The sequence below is a fragment of the Pelobates fuscus genome, chromosome 11 (genome assembly GCF_036172605.1).
Source record: "Pelobates fuscus isolate aPelFus1 chromosome 11, aPelFus1.pri, whole genome shotgun sequence".
In the NCBI taxonomy this organism is placed as follows: domain Eukaryota; kingdom Metazoa; phylum Chordata; class Amphibia; order Anura; family Pelobatidae; genus Pelobates; species Pelobates fuscus.
Genome location: NC_086327.1, coordinates 84,442,202 through 84,461,515, shown reverse-complemented (window position 1 = coordinate 84,461,515; position 19,314 = coordinate 84,442,202). Strand labels below are relative to the sequence as shown.

General features: G+C 42.7%; 1 protein-coding gene across 1 annotated transcript in view; it reads right to left on the bottom strand.

The window, feature by feature from the left end:
- Positions 1–14,879, bottom strand: part of DDX6 (DEAD-box helicase 6) — a 30,147-nt gene extending 15,268 nt beyond the window's left edge. The window contains exons 1-6 of the mRNA XM_063436601.1: positions 14,619–14,879; positions 7,152–7,616; positions 5,764–5,827; positions 2,728–2,832; positions 2,482–2,611; positions 859–1,005 (exon numbers count right to left, since the gene is read on the bottom strand). Coding sequence (XP_063292671.1) covers positions 859–1,005; positions 2,482–2,611; positions 2,728–2,832; positions 5,764–5,827; positions 7,152–7,348 — 643 coding nt within the window. The 5' untranslated portion in view covers positions 7,349–7,616; positions 14,619–14,879. The remainder of the gene's footprint in view (positions 1–858; positions 1,006–2,481; positions 2,612–2,727; positions 2,833–5,763; positions 5,828–7,151; positions 7,617–14,618) is intronic.
- Positions 14,880–19,314: the final 4,435 nt, after the last annotated feature.

The following is a 19,314-nucleotide window of genomic DNA, read 5'->3' as shown; positions in this document are numbered from 1 at the left end:
TGCCTATGCATGCTGGGAGCCTGCAACACTTCTATAAACTGAATAGCAGCTCTTAAACCACCTTTAGAAAATCAGTTGTGCTCAATATTTAATATAATCTAATATGCTGAAGATGTGACATTCCCTTTTCTGCTGAAGAGTATCCACATCATTATCCCTGCCAAACGTGCATGCTGTACTGCGTTTGGTACATATTAAAGTGGGCTTAAAAAATTAAACAAAAACAAAGCCAAATATGGTATTTCTCACTGATTCAAAGGCAGCTTTGTGCCAATCCTTCAAAAATTTTAAACCAGCTTTAGAAGAAAAAAATCTTAACTTTCTTTGAACACACCACAGAACTGCAGGCCTTTTAATTTCCTAGACTGAAATGCAAACAGTGGAAGCTAAATAGAGATGTGGATTCTACATTTGATTTTATTTCAGATCTTAACACTTTCTATTAAAATCCATTTTATGTTTAAGTGTTCTATGCTATTTTGATTCAAAACACATCTGAGACCAGGAATGTTGCTGTACACTGCAACCGTTCCCAGAGGTGCCTCAGGGACACAAAGCATGCATGACAACTGCTACTCTAAAAAAAAAACACATTGGTCTCAAACGGAATCATGCCATGCTGAATGTAAAGTCCGTTGGAAGACAGACAACATAAAAGCCTTTCCTCTGAAAGATATGTAAAACTAAGTGTGTTCTCAGTGAATTTTAAATGTTTAAGTTCTTTTTTATTAAAGGTTTTAATCTAAAGAGTTTGGCCTATGCACCATAACCACTACATTACCATGTATTGATTTCAGTGATTAGCATGTCTATTTAATTTTGCACTGATACGGTTACAAATTACCATGAAAGTATTACCTGTGTCATCTAGTCTCATAATGTCATCTCGTAAATTTGTGCCTCCCGTTGTTGCCATGACTTTCACCCCTCCCATATGCTTGCTGACTTGAATGCAGATCTGACTGACTTGTAAAGCCAATTCACGTGTAGGTACAATCACCATCGCTGTTGAATATAAAAAACAAAAAACTCATTAGGCAAGAAGGTATGCAGTCTTGAAAAACACCCATGTACACCAGCTTGCAATAGCTGTATCCTGGGTTACATAAGTACCCTGGGCATTGTTTTCTTATAGAATTTAAGATTAGATTGTATTCCCTACAGGGCTGCCATCAGAAATTTGGGGCCCCTGACACAGCTCAAGGTCTTGGCCCCCGATGCATGCACCCGAGTCCGCCCAAAGTGTTGCCCCTCCCTGAGTCCGCCCACAAGGATGCAGTGTGTACTGATTCTGGTGTGTGTCTACTGGATGTAGCATGTGTGTAGTGGATGCAGAGTTTGTGTGTGCAGTGTGTATAGTGGATGCAGATTGTACATTTGTGTAATGTATGACGTGTATATTAGATGCAGTGTGCATAGTGAATACAGTGTGCGGATGTAGTGTGTGTATAGTGACTGCAGAGTGTCTTTGTGTAAGGATGTAGTGTGTGTAGTGACTGCAGAGTGTATAGTGTGTAAATATATGGGGCTGCAAAATGTGGGGGAAAGCCTATAGTAATTTCTTACATTAATAGTAATGTTTTATTCCCCCCTCCCTGCATCTCACCTGTGGCCAGGGAGGGGGGGAGAACACATTGACTGGAGGTCCTGTGGCATGGTGCAGCCCTCCCTCTACCTGTATTCTGCAGGGGGCCCAGCACACTTGAAATGTAATTCCCAGCTACTCTGTCGAAGTCTCGCGAGCCATGCGGAACGTTGCCATGGTAATCCGTGGCAACGCTCTGCCAATCGCGGCGCTCGCGAGACTTAGATAGAGCAGAGTAGCTGGGATTTACATTTCAAGTGTGCTGGGCCCCCTGCAGAATACAGGTAGCGGGGGGCCCGCAGTGCACCCATATATAGTGTTAATCGCTATATATGTGCACATAGCCAATGTGGGGCCCGGAACGCCCTGAGCACTCCAGGCCCCCCAGGCCCATGACAACACTCATGGTTGTCATGCCCCAAGTACATATATTGCTTGCAAGTGTATATAAAAGGGTATTATTTTTAAACAAATGTAAAAAAAAAAAAAGAAATACACATTTTATGAAGACTATATTAGTGATTCTAGCTCTCCTTTAAAAAGGGAAGTCTAAGTGCCGTAGGCACAACATGCCTATGTAGAGCTAGTGGTAATTTCGGCCGCAGGCACGGTCCCTGGTCGAATAGAGTGATTTGAGAAAAACTGGGGGTTCTGTGGCCTTTCCAGTTAGCCTATTGTTACTATGGAACCGATATGCTACCCTAATGGTTCAGCATTTCAAAAATATACATAAAATTGAAAAAAAAAAAAGTTGGTGTGCACAATGTCTCAATGTTTTAACTTTCAAACAAAAGGCATTTAAAGGAAGTTAGATAACCACAGGAATATTTTGTAACACACCCTTTGAACATATCAGCTCAAATATTCTTCCTAAAAAAAACAAAACACAATCTGACCTTGTATGCAGTCCCTCTTTAAGTCTATTCGTTCAAGTAAGGGAATGAGGTAGGCTCCACTCTTGCCAGTTCCATTCTTAGCCCTTGCCAAGATATCTCTACCGGACAATGCAATGGGAATGCTCTCCTCCTAGAAAGGGATAAACAGTTAGCCATTCAAAAAAAAATAAAAAATCTTAAATGGCCATGACCACAAGTGAAACAGCTACTACATATTTGCATTAACACGATTTGATTTTAACCAACCTGAATTGGTGATGGCTTTTCCCACCCCATTTCAAAAATTCCCATGAGCAGCTCTCGTTTTAAACAGTAATCTTCAAATTCATTGCCTTTTGTTGAGGTGACATCCTGTAAGAGGTAACAAGAGAATCTTGTAAACTGTTCACACACAAAAAAAAAAATTCTCAAACAGTTTAAACCCAAAGCTGCCTCCCGCACTAATCTCAACAACCCCCAGGCAGTATCCATCTTCAGAAATCTTAATTGCACACACAAAGCGCAGCTGCTGACGCTCTCAGCCAATGTCTCACCACTCACAAAACTGGCCTGAAAAAAAAAAAAAAGTACAAATGGGGAGCAAGTGATCGAGATCCTTTAAGGCCAGAGCAGCTGGACAGCTTAGCATAAGGAATACAAATTCAGTGACTGTACCAGCTCTACCAGTGTTTAAAATAAATCAAAAAATGTAAAGGGACACTGTAGGCATCCAGATCACTTCAGCTTATTGAAGTGGTCTGGGTGACATGTTCCATCACCCTTAGCCCGGAGCATGTAATTATTGCCGTTTTTACAAACTGCAATAATTACCTGCTAGGGTTAACTCCTTTAGTGGCTGTCTGGACAGAGGGGGAATCTATAGTGCCAGGAAATAAAAAAAAGTTTATTTTTAACTTTTCTTCCTCACAGTGTCAGTCTCCTTGGAGAAGCTCTGCCTCTTTGGCTGAGATAAAGATCAATGATCTCAGCTAATCAAATGCTCTCATCAGAAAGCACTGAAAGGCCAAATCAGATTATCTCAGACTGATTAAAATGGTTTTACACTGCCATTTCAAGGAAGCACCTATAGTGGTGCTCATATTGACCGCAACAAGAGGCAGGTTAACCCGGCAAAGAAAACATTGCCATTAAAGCCCAACGGCAATGTTTTCAGCTGCATGGTTAGAGACACTGAACACACATGGCACCCAGGACACTTCTGTGAGATTAAATTATCTTGATGCCTATGGTGTTCCCTTAAAGTGAGAATTCAAAGTGAATTTCAAGTTTAACCCCTTAAGGACCAAACTTCTGGAATAAAAGAGAATCATGACATGTCACACGTCATTTGTCCTTAAGGTGATGCAAAGTTGGACCAGGTGAGTAACAAGGGCTTAAAGGGACACTCCAGGCACCCAGACCACTTCTGCTCATTGGAGTGGTCTGGGTGCCAACTCCCACTACCCTTAACCCTGCAACTGTAATTATTGCAGTTTTTCATAAACTGCAATAATTACATTGCAGGGTTAACTCCACCTCTAGTGGCTGTCTACTAGACAGCCACTAGAGGTCACTTCCTAGTTTCTAGCACAGGTTTCCTGTGCTAGAGCGTCGCTGGACGTCCTCACGCTGTGTGAGCACCTCCAGCGTCGCTCAAAACCCCATAGGAAAGCATTGAAATGATTTTTCAATGCTTTCCTATGGGGAGACGTAATGCGCATGCGTGGCATTTCCGCGCATGCGCATTAGGTCTCCTCGGCCGGGGGGCGAGATTAGTCTCGCCCACCGGCCGACGTAATCACAAGGAGGAGCGTCGGAGGCGGAGACAGCGGCGAGGGACATCGCCGCTGTCCCAGGTAAGTCACTGAAGGGGTTTTCACCCCTTCAGTAACCGGGGATTGGTGGGTGGGAGGGAGAGGGACCCTCCAGTGTCAGAAAAACGGATCGTTTCCCTTTAACCCAAGCAAATTAAAACAAAGGAGAAGTTTAAGAGAATCCGAGAGAGAGAGAGAGAGAGAGAGAGAGAGAGAGAGAGAGAGAGAGAGAGAGAGAGAGAGAGAGAGAGAGAGAGAGAGAGAGAGAGAGAGAGAGAGAGAGAGAGAGAGAGAGAGAGAGAGAGAGAGAACAAAAGGAGGGGTTAATCTCAAACTTACCACCAATAATTTCATTCTTACTGGAAGTACTAGAATAATAGTATAGTCCATTAGTATAAACAAAACTACATAAACACAAAGTGAATACAAAAATTTGACGCGAGGTGATAAAACAGGGAAATCAAATAGACCGAAAAAAAAAAGATAATAAAATCAGCTTAGATATCCTTTAAAGAGGGTCCCTGTCCCCTTAACCCTGCAATGTAAAACACTGCTGTTTTAGAGAACATGCTATTTTTACATTACAGGGTTAAAGGGACACTATATTCACTAGAACTACAGCTTATTGCATTTGTTCTGGTGAGTAGAATCATTACCTTCAGGCTTTTTGCTGTAAACACGGTCTTTTCAGAGAAAATGCAGTGTTTACATTAGCCTAGTGATTGCTCCACTGGCCACTCCTCAAATGGCTGCTAGAGCCGCTTCCTATCTCAGTCTTTCCTACTGTGCATCACACCATATCAGTATCTCCTCAATCTGCATGCAGACACTGAACTTTCCTTAGAGATTGATTTATTCAATTAATCTGAGGAGATGCTGATTGGCCAGGGCTGTGTGACTTGTGCTGGCTCTGCCCCTGATCTGCCTCCTTTACAGTCTCAGCCAATCCTATGGGGAAGCATTGTGATTGGATCAGAACACGTCTGATGTCAGCAGACCACTTGCTATTCTGAGACAGACAGGGGCAGAGCCAGCAGCTTCAGACTTTAATACAAGTAAGATTTTACTATATTAAGGGAGGCAAGAGAGGGCTAGATGACCTATAGGGTCAGAAATATAGGTTTGTGTTCCTGACCCTATAGTGCTCCTTTAAGCCTGCCTCTAGTAGCTGTGTAATAAATAATTTTAGTCACTTTTGTATTCCCAACGCTATAGTGTTCCTTTATAAGCCCCTTGCAACGAAGTCACTACATAACAATAAGTTGAAGTGGTTGCGATGCTTAGAGTATTTAAAGCAGGCTTACCCAAACTTTGGCCTTCTAGATGTTGCCGAACTACAACTCCCATGATCCTTTGAATTAAATAGAATCATGGGAGTTGTAGTTCAGAAACATCTGGAGGGCCAGCGTTTGGGGAAGCCTGATTTAAAGTCTCAAACATTCTATGAACAAAGTAAAGCAAGGAAAATCCCCCAAATGTTGTATCTTACCGAAGTCTTGATTCGGAGATCTTTTGGAGGAAGCTTCAAAGTCTTCTTCCAGTCATCACCAGGTCTGCAAGCAATTCATTTTAGAAGTATTATAAAGTTGCTTTACAAGACATGCAACAAAGCATGTCACTTTACAATGTTCAATGATTAAAACAAAAACCTCTTGTTGACAATGAAAATTGTTATTAAACACTGAGCACCAAGACAACTTTAGTAAGGCTTGTGTATAAGTCATGTCCCTGCTTTAAACCACTTGTTTATGCAGCCCTTGCCATGATTTCCTTCTTAAGACTGACATCTAAAAATAAAATAAAATATAAAAATAGAGAAAGGGGAGACAAAAAAAAAGGTTCCAGTTTCAATCAGATCTTACAGCGCATCCTGCTTACTTTAGAAGTTGGCACCCCCGGTACTATTAAATTTTAATGCCACATGGGAGGCTATTGCAGGTTCTAGCATTAGGCAAATTCAAAATGTAATAACAGAGCTGTAAGGAAAGCTACTGCACGCTGTTCAGTAGGGACATTTAGTGTCTCCACCCTCTGCGTAGAGACACTGAACTTTCCTCAGAGATGCATTGATGCAGATTGGCCAGGGCAGTTTTTGGCTTGTGCTAGCTCTGCCCTGATCTGCCTCCCTGACAGGCTCAGCCAATCCTATGGGGAAGCATTGTGATTGGCTTTGATCAACACTTCAGATGAGGTCAGCCAAGATGGCAGATCAGGGGCAGAGCCAGCAGCAGACTGAAAAAGAAAAAAGTTTTTTTTTAAAAAAAGTAAGATTTTACTATATTTATGATATTTGGGGCAGATTGAGTTTTTAACACTAGGGTCAGGAACAACAGGTTAGTGTTCCTTAAATGGCGGAGTTGAGCAGTGAGCATCATCTATATAGCAAAGCCACTTCATTATGCCCTATTTGTTTTTGGCTCATAGAGTGTCCCACTGATGATCGAAGACATACAATAAAAGGTTGGAATTCTATTTTAAAAGGGACCCCAAGTAATTTCACCATTACAATGGTCTATTTTATTATTAACATTACCTAGGGAGGCATTTTCCAGGCAGCCATATTATGCCACCTCAATCCCATGGATAAATACAGAACCAACAGTTCCACATGTTAGTCTAACATGGACGGCATTACCCGAGCATGCTGGGGGACAATACAAAGACACTATGCACCACAACCATTACACAGACCCACAAAAAGATTATTTTGCTTAGAGAGACTCTTAAGCCACAAACACCAGGTGAGAGAAAGCACTACCAACTGTTTGCAAACTTTCCATTCAAACATTACAACATCATGTGCAAACAATTGCTCTTAAAACATTCAAATATCTGGTATAGTGTAAATACACATATGTAATGGTTGCAAATCCTTACTTTATACCGCTGCTCATACTCTGTGCTTGCTGTTGACTTCCGTTATTGATTGTGCTGGCATTTTTCAGCTGGTTTATTTGTTGCGTCTGTGTTCCCCCACCTCCAGTCCCTGCGCTGGGTTTTAATGGACCCCTCAGCTGCCCGTTCTGGCTGGACAGACCCATTAAAACAGGGTTCTCTGTTCTGGCGGTGCTCATTTTTTTATTTAAAGTGTCCTTTTGAAAGTTTCAACTTCAGAAGGTTTGAAAGTCAGTACAGAGACTGTAATAACAGTTTATTGAACTCTTCTAAATGAAGAGATAAAGTCTTGCTCAATATCTGAGTCCTTGTTATTGCAACACAAACAAGTGCTTGTTCTTGTTTAAGTCTTTCAGTTATGAAGTCACTTGCTTTGATGCACCAAATCAAACTTTCTTTATAAAAAAAGCCCTCGAACGAAGACTACACTTGTCTTCTCAATGATATCTAGAAGGGAAAGAAAATAATTACACACATTGCAAGTTATGCACAAGAAAAAATGTTGCACTTTTTGATTTTGGATATACAAGACAGCGGAGGCTGTTTTGGACCCCCAACAAATTTCATGAGGACAGTTCACAGAAAATGTCCATGTACAAAATATAACATATTACACACCTATCAACACTCTAAAATAGGTGGGATATTTGGATTATATAAGAAATTCACTGAAACTCAGTCAGAACCAGTAATTTATGGAGAATATCTTTATGAAATACTGAAGAGTGACAGACACTGCCAGACTGCAGACATTAACAGGTATATCTTTACCATGTATCAGCCTGGGTGTTTAGATTTCTAATGCAGGCTAACTGGCTTTCAGTGCATTGCCGTCAGTGGCTGCACTGCATACACATTGTTCTGGAACGAAAAGGGAGCATTCTGTAAATCTTGTTTTTTGCAAATAAAAGCGCAAGACTTTCACAAGAGAGAACTTTAAAAAAAAAAAGCACAAGGCCAAATCCCAAAAAGGAAAGCCACAGGGTTATAAATAGATTTACATTGCAGTGTCCTAAGCTTTGACTTGGCTATAGAGCCAACACACAAGTCTAGAATAGTTTATTTCATTAACCTAAAGTGTTCCTGTAGGATGCATCAGAACTTTAAAAGTAAAAACCTTTTAAGTGGACTTCGCATTGGCAAGCCACAATGCATATTTGCAGGTAAAAATACCCCACCATATTGCTTACAAAGTAGTAATTCCTTTAACCAGTGTTCCCAGACTAGAAAACACCCAAAACTGCCTCAGAAACGACAAGATCCCAAATTATATAGCAAGATACAAAACTGAAGTGAACCAATACAGACGCTAATCCTATAGCAAAACAGGTTTGCAGTAAATTTTTGTTTTTATCCCATATGGATAGTGGCAGTGAGGATATATTTATAAAGCCCCAACAAATTCTACAGAACTGTAGAATAGGGCAAACAGACTAGTATTTGCAAAGACATATTGGATGCACAGGAACAGTGGGCATTGAGGGCCGTGCTTGAAATGAGCTTACATTTTAGAGGTAGTAGGGTAAAGTGACAAGGTAAGGATAGGCTGTGTTTCATGTAAGTGAAGAACAGGTTGCTAGAATACCTTACAATGGATGCTTAGATTTTTAAGTGACAGTTGCAGGAGCAGTGTGGTGTAGGGAGGGAAAGCCAACAGTTTAATTCAGGCTTCGTCAAACGCCAGCCCTCCAGATGTTGCTGAACTACAACTCCCATGATTCTCAGCCTATTTATTTCATAGAATCATGGGAGTTGTAGTTCAGCAATATCTGGAGGGCCGTAGTTTGGGGAAGCCTGGTTTAATTGATATGCCATTCTAAATAAAAATTAAATTATTTTTGAAGAAATGAAGACTGATGGCAAGATACTACTGAATGGTGGGTATTAGACAACTATTTGAAAAACTTTGTGCCCAAATGCTGCTTCCTTGGAGGCTTAGATGTCTAATATTCAGTATTAAAGGATCTTTATAGTGTCAGGAAAACAAACTCCTTTTCCTGACACTATAGCATCCTTAGGAACCCCCACCCTCAGGGTCTCCCTTCAGCTACTTACCTTAATCCAGCGCCGGTGACCTCTCCCCCCCACGTCGACGTCAGCTCCCGAGTGGAGCGGAATGCGCAAGAGCTGCGCACATTCAGTCCGTAGGAAAGCATTTCTCAATGCTTTCCTATGGATGTTCTGCACGCTGGATGCGAATTTCACATTCAGTGTCGGGGGAAGCGCCTCTAGCAGCTGTCAAGACAGCCACTAGAGGTTGGATTAACCCTGCATACATCTGAAGGGTTAAAATCTGGGGGACCTGGCACCCAGACCACTTCATTGAGCTGAAGTGGTCTGGGTGACTATAGTGTCCAGTAACAAAAGATGTTGAGAGATGCCCATGCTGCTGCTTTGCACAGTTGATGCATTGAAGTGCTAGAAGCCCAAGATGTTGAGATGTCTAGTAGAGGTACCTTTCCAAAGCCTATGGTATAACCTGTGCATGTGTCTCTTGTTCCAGAATATCATCTGACAGAAAGAATCCCTTAGGAAAGTTCAAGGAAATCTGCAAAAATTCTTGGCCAGAATGGGAGGACTGCCAGTACAGATACAGGATCCATGCTTCTCCTCCGTAATGTTAGGACTTAACAAAACTGGCGGAAACAAATGTCAGATATTAATCCAAACAGGAGAAGTGCATCAAATGCTTCAGAATGTTATATCCTGGAGAGATTACAATCTGCTCAGCTTTGCAGTCTTTGAACGAAATTAGGCATAGTTCCAGAGGGCTGAATCGGTCAATTATCTGGTGGAAAATTTGATTAGAGACCAATGGATCTGCTTAGCTGGTCTGAACCTTTTATATGAACTGAATGTATCCCTATAAACTGAAACTGACAAATTCATTATCTTCACTGACCACATAGTCAGACAAATCGATCTTTTTGCCTTCGCGATTTAGGTAAGAAACTGTAGAGTTGAAGCCACAATTTTTCTAGTAGCTTCTGAAAGTGTTCTGGATTTTATAGTTCCCTGAAGTTTGATTGGAGATGGACACACATAAAAGGAACAAACATGTATTCCTCACCCTATATAGAGATAAAAGCCATCTAGTCCCCAAATATAGTAACATTTTACTTTTATTCAAGTCTGCTGCTGTTTGTTCTGGCCCTGATCTGCCTGCTTGGCTGACACTATCTGAATTGATGAACTGAGCCAATCACAATGCTTTCCTATAGGAAAGCATTGGATTGGCCAAAACTGTCAAAGAGGCAGCACCAGCACAAGTCATTCAGTATTTCCTCATAGAAATGCATTGATTCAATGCATCACTATGAGGAGACGTCAGTATTTCCATGTAGAGGGTGGAGACACTGAATGTCAGTGCTGCACGGTGTGGTGCACTGACCCTGGAAGTACCATCTGAGCGGCAGCCATTAGAGGTATCCCTAGGATGTAATGTAAACACTGCCTTTTCTCTGAAAAGAGTGTTTACTTCATTAAGTCTGAAGGAAATTATACTCACCAGAACAAATACAATAAGCTGTAGCTCTGGTGACTAGTGTCCCTTTAATAACATAAAAAAGTGATGTGAACCCGAGATGTGGTTAAGTGGGTTCCCCATCCTGATGGGTCCATATTAAATATTTCAGTGCAATAGACTGAAGGATATTACTTATGGAAGAAAAGAATTGTGATCAAGCACTGGAGTTTTGTAGTAGGATATTTTTCTTAAGTGGACGCATACAAGCCCTTGCCCAGTACATTGCAGTTATGCCATGTCAGGACTTATGGTTTCATGGCTCTTGAAATTCTGTATGCTCATTTTTGCAATGAAAGACTTCTATAATTTTGTACACTTTGTCTTCTAGTAGAAAGACCTTCAATACTACTGAAAATAAATTCAGACATAGGAATGAAGATAAAGAGTTTGAACAGGTTACATTGCCAGTTCGGAACAAAGGTCTAATGTCACATGTGCTGGGGCAAAACTAGCTGCCAACTCATAATTAAAACCTCTGTAAGTGCAGTGTTTCAAGCTGAAAGACTGCACATACCAATTCCTACCACAATGACCACTTCAAATCACTGAAGTGGTCATGGTGGTTGGAGTAACCATTTAGTGGACACATTTTACAAGGCAGAAGAGAACTTTGAGCATAGATTAAACTGTAGGTAGAGCTTTTAATATTTTTTAAAAATATATTTAGGACTGCCTGTGCCAGAAGGGCTACCATCCTTCTGCCACATTATTTGTTTCAGTACTACACCTAGCTCATCTAATAATTTGTGAACAACACATCCAGGAGGAGAAGCTTTTTATCTTATGTTATTTTAACCATACAGAAAAACAAAAAAACTGGGTGATTGTGTAAAAGCTTTATACGAAGGCTGAGCTACCATAAAGTCAAACTGAAGGCTAGGAATACAAAATTATATTACTTATCCTATAGTGCCCACATTGCTTCCCCCCCATGGAAGCGTTAAAAATAAAAAACTTAAGCGAATCCAGTGGCGCTGGGTCAGACCACCTTTGCTCCTCCCCCAACATCAGGTACCTAATGCACATATTCAGCAATTGCATCAGGACAAACCCATAAAGCATTGAATCAATGCTTTCATATCAGGTTTTAGCTGTTGCTAGAAGTACTCATGCAAAGCGTAAGGATGTCCAGCTTAGTTAGGTAACCAAAAGTCACCCGACCTGGTAGATAGGTGGAGTTAACCCTGCATGGTAATTACTGCAGTTTTCAATAACTGCAATAATTATTATTAAAGGACCACTATAGTGCCAGGAAAAAACTTGTTTTCCAGGCACTATTGTGCCCTGAGGGTGCCTCCACTCCCACAGGGCTCCATGGAGAGGAAGGGGTTAAACATTTACCTTTCTCCGGCTCCCTCGGTGCTGGAGACTCCTTTCCCCGCCATCACCTGAATGCGCGGCAAGAGCCGCGAACGCAGTCAGCCTCATAGGAAAGCATTCTCAATGCTTTCCTATGGACGCTGGCATCTTCTCACTGATTTTCACAGTGAGAAGCGCGGAAGAGTCTCTAGCGGCTGTTAATGAAATGGCCACTAGAGGCTGGATTAACCCTAAAGTAAACATAGCAAATTCTCTGGAACTGCTATGTTTACAGCAGAAAGTGTTAATTTTAGGTCGACCTGGCACCCAGACCACTTCATTAAGTGGAAGTGGTCTGGGTGCCTATAGTAGTCCTTTAAACTTTTCTTCTTGCCCCAACTGGTAAACACAGAGCACTCCATGTTATTAGGGGTCTAGAATAATATTATTGCCATTTATATAGCGCCAACAGATTCCGTAGCGCTTTACAATATTATGAGAGGGGGGGATGTAACTAAAAATATGTCAATTACAAGAGAACTTACAGGAATAATAGGTTGAAGAGGACCCTGCTCAAACAAGCTTACAATCTATGCCAATATGCTTTAGTACATTACCTTAGAGGGAATGACTATGATGGTGATAGCTCCCCTTGTCTTAAAGGGACACTCCAGGCACCCAGACCACGTCTGCCCATAGGAGTGGTCTGGGTGCCAACTTCCACTACCCTTAACCCTGCAACTAATTATTACAGTTTTCATAAACTGCAATATTACCTTGCAGGGTTAAAGGACCACTCTAGTGCCAGGAAAACATACTCGCCGGGCTCTGGGGGGAGGAAGGGGTTAAACTTACCTCTTTCTCCAGCGCCGGGCGGGGAGCTCTACTCCTCCTCCTCTTCCTCGAGACGTCATCGGCTGAAAGCGCATGCGCGGCAGGAGCCGCGCTCGCATTCAGCCGGTCGCATAGGAAAGCATTCATAATGCTTTCCTATGGACGCTTGCGTGCTCTCACTGTGATTTTCACAGTGAGAAGCACGCAAGCGCCTCTAGCGGCTGTCAGTGAGACAGCCACTAGAGGCTCTGGAGGCTGGCTTAACCCTCAGAATAAACATAGCAGTTTCTCTGAAACTGCTATGTTTATAAAAAAAAAGGGTAAAAGCTAGCTGGACCTGGCACCCAGACCACTTCATTAAGCTGAAGTGGTCTGGGTGCCTAGAGTGGTCCTTTAAGTCCTCCCCTAGTGGCTGTCTACTAGATTTATTTTCCTTCCCTCATAGATCAGTTCTTGGATTTTCACCTTTGTGACTAGCATATTCCATATTTGAACAATGAATCCACTTTCATTAAAGTGACACTCTTTGAGGGTAATTAATCACAGGTTAGGCAACTTCTGACACTCCAGTGGACTGCATCTTCCATCAGGGGAGACATGGTGCACATATTCTGGTGTGCAGAAGGTTGACTACCTCTGCACTAGATTGGTGTTTTGGTTAAAGAAAATTCTGAATTGGACAAAGTAAAAATATATGAGCTCTCATAGTAAATGCTCTTTGACAGTATGTAAATATCAGGCATGAGAAAATGGAAATTCTTCTTCAGCTTATTTAACTTTGTTTCCTTCACTGCTTCACAATATCAGTTTTGATTAAAGGGACTCCAGTGCCAGGAAAACCCCTGAGATACAAAAAGTGAGCGGTAGGTACTAAAAGGTTGACTACCCATGGTTTACACAATAGATTCAGCAGGAAATGCCATGAAATCATAAAGAAGTGATTAAACATGCAAGATAAAAACAAAAAACCCACCACACATTTCTAGAAGTACATAATACAGTTTGTCCTCAAGAAGCCACCATACATTTGAAGAAAAAAAATTACAACTAAAATACATTACTCTACCTCAGTCAACAGAAACTGCCATTTTAGGGGGAAAAAAAACAACACGATTCACTCCAAGGATATGCAAAGGCTCCCTATAACATCACCCAAAATTAAAAAGCCTCTGGCCACCAAATCTTGGCACAGTAAGGCATTACAAATGACAACACTAGCAGGATGCCATGACTACCCATATTTCAATGTAAAGCGCCCAGAGACAGCCTGCTCCCAGCCCTCCATAACATTAGCAGGATGTGGCTCCTGGTCGCCACAAGATACAGGCCTCATATCCTGGCATCTGTTTATTCAGGAGACGGCTAAGACAGGGTCCCCCAGTACACCTCCCATCAATGCTTTACGTTTCGGGATACCCGGAGACCTACGTTTCGACCACTACGACTAGTGTCGCCGGAAGTAGAGCATTGCTAAAATAATAGAGAAATTACCCGTCAGAATCAGTTAACCACAGGCGGAGTATTAGCCAGGAATGTGAGCATTAACAAGGCCTCCCAGTAACCAGCCTCCCCTGAGCGCCCCCCACAGAGCGCCCGCTAATCCAGAACTGCGTAACGGCAAAACAAGGCCCGAGGCCTGCAGCCAGCGCAGAGCCTGAGCTCGAGTAATCCTCCCCTCACGGCCTCAGACAGCGCTATCTACCGTGACTCTGAGCCCAGCCCGGGGTAACGAGCCGGGTCACGGCGGCCCCCCCAGCCTCCACCCCCCGGAGCCCCCAAACAGCACCCACCGCGCGGCCTTGCTCAATCCTCTTCGCCGCGATGTCCGTGCGTTTTCGGTCCTTTTTTTCCCCCAACTGTTGTATATATATTTTTTTGTCACTACAAATGTGTCGTTGTTTATGTTATAATTTTGTTTTGTTGTTGTTGTGTTTTTTTTTCCTTCGTCTTCTGCTTCGTCTATATCTTCTCCGTGCGTTTTTCAGACTCGAAGCTCCAAGATGGCTTCCTTTCCTCCTTTAAACCCTCCCCGCGCCGCGCGTCCGTATATCCTTCCGCCGCCACAACGGCTCTCATACGGGGCGCGCATCGATATCACATGTCACTGCGCGCACTACTTTGTTTTTTTTTTTTTTTTTTTAAACCTCCAAATCCTTTCTTATCACTGCAGCTAAGGGAGCCTGGAGGGTACAGTCTGTGTGGAACTGTGCGTGTTTGTAAAGTTTCTGATTTCTGAATAGCTTCTCACTATATATATGTATAGGAGGCGACATACGTAGTAGCAGAGTCCCCCCCCCCCCTTCTGTAATGGCGGCTGCCTCACCATGGCGCATTGGTCAATGAGTGTAGTTCAGGTGAAGTAGGAGCAGAGCTTGCTGGTGATTTATCACAGAGCTCCAAGAGGTGTATAACACAATATTTCACCAGGATTAACCTGCAGACCTCAGGGCTTTATCCACTAAACATTGATTAATGCATTGGTAAACCAAATGGCAAAATGTGGGCTAAAACACACAAATATCAGGGATTTTCACTAATGTGGGGAATAGCAGAATTGTGGAGACATACTGAAAAGGAATGGCAGTATGGAATGCCCATAGACTTTAACAGGGCAGTGGAACGCCTATAGAGAATAATGAAAACAAACCAATTTGGAGACAGAACTATTAGACAGAGCAAATAAATCTTTCAGTGGCATACTACTCTCCAGGTTCAGTGGCAGTTTTTAAAATTGCGATTAGGTGGGATTATCATTGTTTTCTATGGAATGACAAGGGTGAATGACTAACGAGAATGCCCATAGAGTATAATGGGAAGCAACGCATAAACTCATTGGCAGGCAAATCTGTGTTATGTAGCAAATTAACCTTAACCACTGGTGTTCCCCAAGTACAGCAGCAGATTGCAAAATAGAAATTACCTGGGATTATTGCTCTTTTCTATGGAATGACAGGTGAATTATACATTGAAATCTATAGACTGTAAGCTCGTTTGAGCAGGGTCCTCTTCAACCTATTGTTCCTGTAAGTTTTCTTGTAATTGTCTTATTTATAGTTAAATCCCCCCCTCTCATAATATTGTAAAGCGCTACGGAACCTGTTGGCGCTATATAAATGGCAATAATAATAATAATGGAATGCCCATAGAGTATAATGGGCAGCAATATGTGACTTGGAATCTGAACCGTTAAACATGTTAAGTAAATCTTTTGCTGGCATACTCTCCGAGTTCAGTGGCAATTTTTAAAATCGAGATTAAGTGGGATTATCATTGTTTTCTATGGAATGACAAGGGTGAATAACACAATTGAATGCCCATAGAGTATAGTGTATATCAACTGTTTTGTAGAAAAAAACTGAAAGACATAGCAAGTTAAACAGAACATACATCCCTCCTTAGACAACTGTCACATTCAAAGGCTTTCCCTTTAAATTAGACACTTGCCTCATGCTAGATTAAGAAAAAAATAAGTAAATATGATTTTTTTTCATATTTACCAGTCTTGTCTCGCTGCATTTGCAGGGCCGATCCTGAACAGGTGCACAGCTATCTGTGGATAGAGGCGCATCGCAGTGCTAGGCCCTGCCCCTCCTAATAGGCCCAGCTTCTTCACGCTCGGTTCCGCCTCTTAAATTAGACGCCCTTATCACACAAGGCACCTGTGACCACCAGGGATCTGGATTCCCCCGTCCCAAGGTAAGTCTCAGGGATGGGGAACAAACTAGTGTTTATTTTGTTCTTTCTTCATCTCCTAACCCCCTACATGAGTCACTAACCCACCACTACAGCCCCTAATCACCAATTGCAACCCCATACTACAGCCCCTAACCACCAATTGCAGCTCCTACACCCTACTACAGCCTCTAACCCCCCAATTGCAGTTCCTATACCCTATTACAGACCATACTACAGTCCTTAAGTCCTCACTACAGCCCCCATACCCTACTACAACCACACATACTCTACTACAACCCCTAACTCCCTACTACAATGCCTTACTGTGAAATTGCAGCCTCCATACCCTACTACAGCCCAAAGCCCTTTTAATCCAACAGCAGCCCCTATCCCCTAACCATAGCCCCTTATTCCCACTGCAACCTCTATCCCCAAATGTAGCTCCTATCCCCCACTACAGTCTCTACACTCCAAACACAGCTCCTACTCCCCCACTACAGCCCTAACCACCCTACTGCCGTCCCATAACCCCAACCCCACTGCAGCACCAATCCCCCACTACAGTGACTACCCCCAAATGGAGCCCAGATCCCCCTCTACAGTCCCTATCCCCCACTACAGCCCCTAACTTCCATACTACAGTCTGTAACCCTCCCACTACAGCCCCTATTCTTTTACCACAGTCCCTACCCCCCACTACAGTCCCTCTTACCCAATTGCAGCTCATATCCCCCACACTACAGCCATTTTCTCTAATTGCAGCCATTCCTCAATTCAGCCCCTAACCCTGTACCACAGCCCATACCCCCCACTTGATATCCTAACCCCCCCCCCCCCCCATAACAGCCCATACCCTCCACAACAGCCCAAACCCTTCTACTATAGTCCCTACTTTCCCAATATAGCCCCTGTCCCCTACTACAGCCCCTATCACCCTACTACAGCCCACTGAGTGCTTCTTCTAAGATTAGGTTCTGGAACTGGCACTTATACGTTATTGGGCACACAGGTGGCATTAATACGCTGTTTGGACATATATATGGCACTGATTAGCTATTTTGGGATTTACTTGATATGTTTCATGGTTCAGATTCCAAGTCACATATTGCTTCCCATTATACTCCATGGGCATTCCATTTTATCATTCACCTGTCATTCCATAGAAAAGAGCTATAATCCCAGTTACTTTTAATTTTACAATCTGCTGCTGTACTGGGGGAACACCTGTGGTAAAGATGAATTTTCTACATAATAATGATAATTATACCAAAGTATTTAACCAGGAAAGGTACATTCAGATTGCTCTGGTTTCCAAGTACGCCCTGATAAAAGTTAATTTTCTACATAACACAGTTTTACCTGCCAAGGCAGAATGTCATACAATACACATCAGTACTTCAACAGAACAAAACATGATGATTAAACTCACACCGGCAACCAACGCCAAATGACAGAAATTGTTTATTAATCCAACATGTCACTAAACATTACAAAAAATACAACAATACCCCCAATTTAACACAAAACCAAACCCAGGGATGGAAACGTCAAATAACATGGCGGGCAGGGGGGATATTCACCTTCTGTCTTTAATAGAATTTTGATTATTTCCTCACCAAGGCTAGAATAATCCCTAATTTTATGGCAAGACAGGAGGCTTCATATTTGCTATTTTAATGCCCAGACATAAAAGCAGAAGAAACATGGGAACGTGGAAATAAAAAGTACGGAAAGTCGACTTCCTAAAACAATCAGTGGCGTTGAGAATATCTGTAAGGGCTTCTAGAGCCCCTGAAGCTGCAGATGGAAAAGAGCCATCGAACCCAACGAGCGATCGTAGGTGCAAAAATAGCACTAAACAGTCGTATGTAGGAAATCGCTGCCCACCGCGGTCAGAGGGGCAAAAGGACGAAGTCACGGAGATATACGTCCGTAGATAATGAGCCACACAGAGACGTTGTCTATCTGGAATATAGGGATACGACACAGAAGACGAATTAGATTTAGTTCTGCGTGAAATAGAAAAAGACACACCGTCATGTGAAAAAGAGAGATTTTACATCAAAAGCACGAACCTCTGAAACGTGACGAAATGAGACAAGACATAAGAGTAGAGCAAGCTTAGCGGAAAGCTGATGCAGAGACAAGTCCCAATTGTCAGGCCATTCCTCAAGGAAATGCAGGAGGATCGAGACATCCCAGAATGAGGAATAGCAAGAAGCAGGGGGTCTTGAAAGGTGCACACCATGGAGCAGTTTGCAGACCATGGAGCAGATTTTGGTAAGGGGTCCTTACCAAAATCTTGAGGAGGTACATGGGCCGCCAAGATAGCCGTTCGGAAGACGTTAATAGTTCGATAAGAGTTACCCTGAGAATACAATTCAGCCAAGAAGTTCAGGACGGCCATGATAGGGTCCATAAAGGGATCCAAATGTCTCTCCAGACACCAGCCATGCCAGGACCGCCAGTCGTACAGATAAGACAGTCTGGTGCTAGGTGCCCAAGAGTCCCAGAGTAATTAGCCGTTGTCGATAACTCCAACACATCCCAGGAACCCCAGAAACAGTCCAGGCCACCAGAGAGGGATGACAGCATCTGAAACACCGGAGGGTGGAGTTGCCAATCGCTGGCATCTCTCCAGTGTTGAGAGTACCAGTCCGCCACTAGATTGTCCCGGCCTGGAAGGTATTCCGCCACAAGTTCTTGTCCAGACAATACTGGTAGAGATCCTTTGTTAGATCCGACAGAAGTTTGGAACGGGAACCTCCCAATCGGTTTATGTAGCGGACAGCAGAGACGGTGTCCATGTGG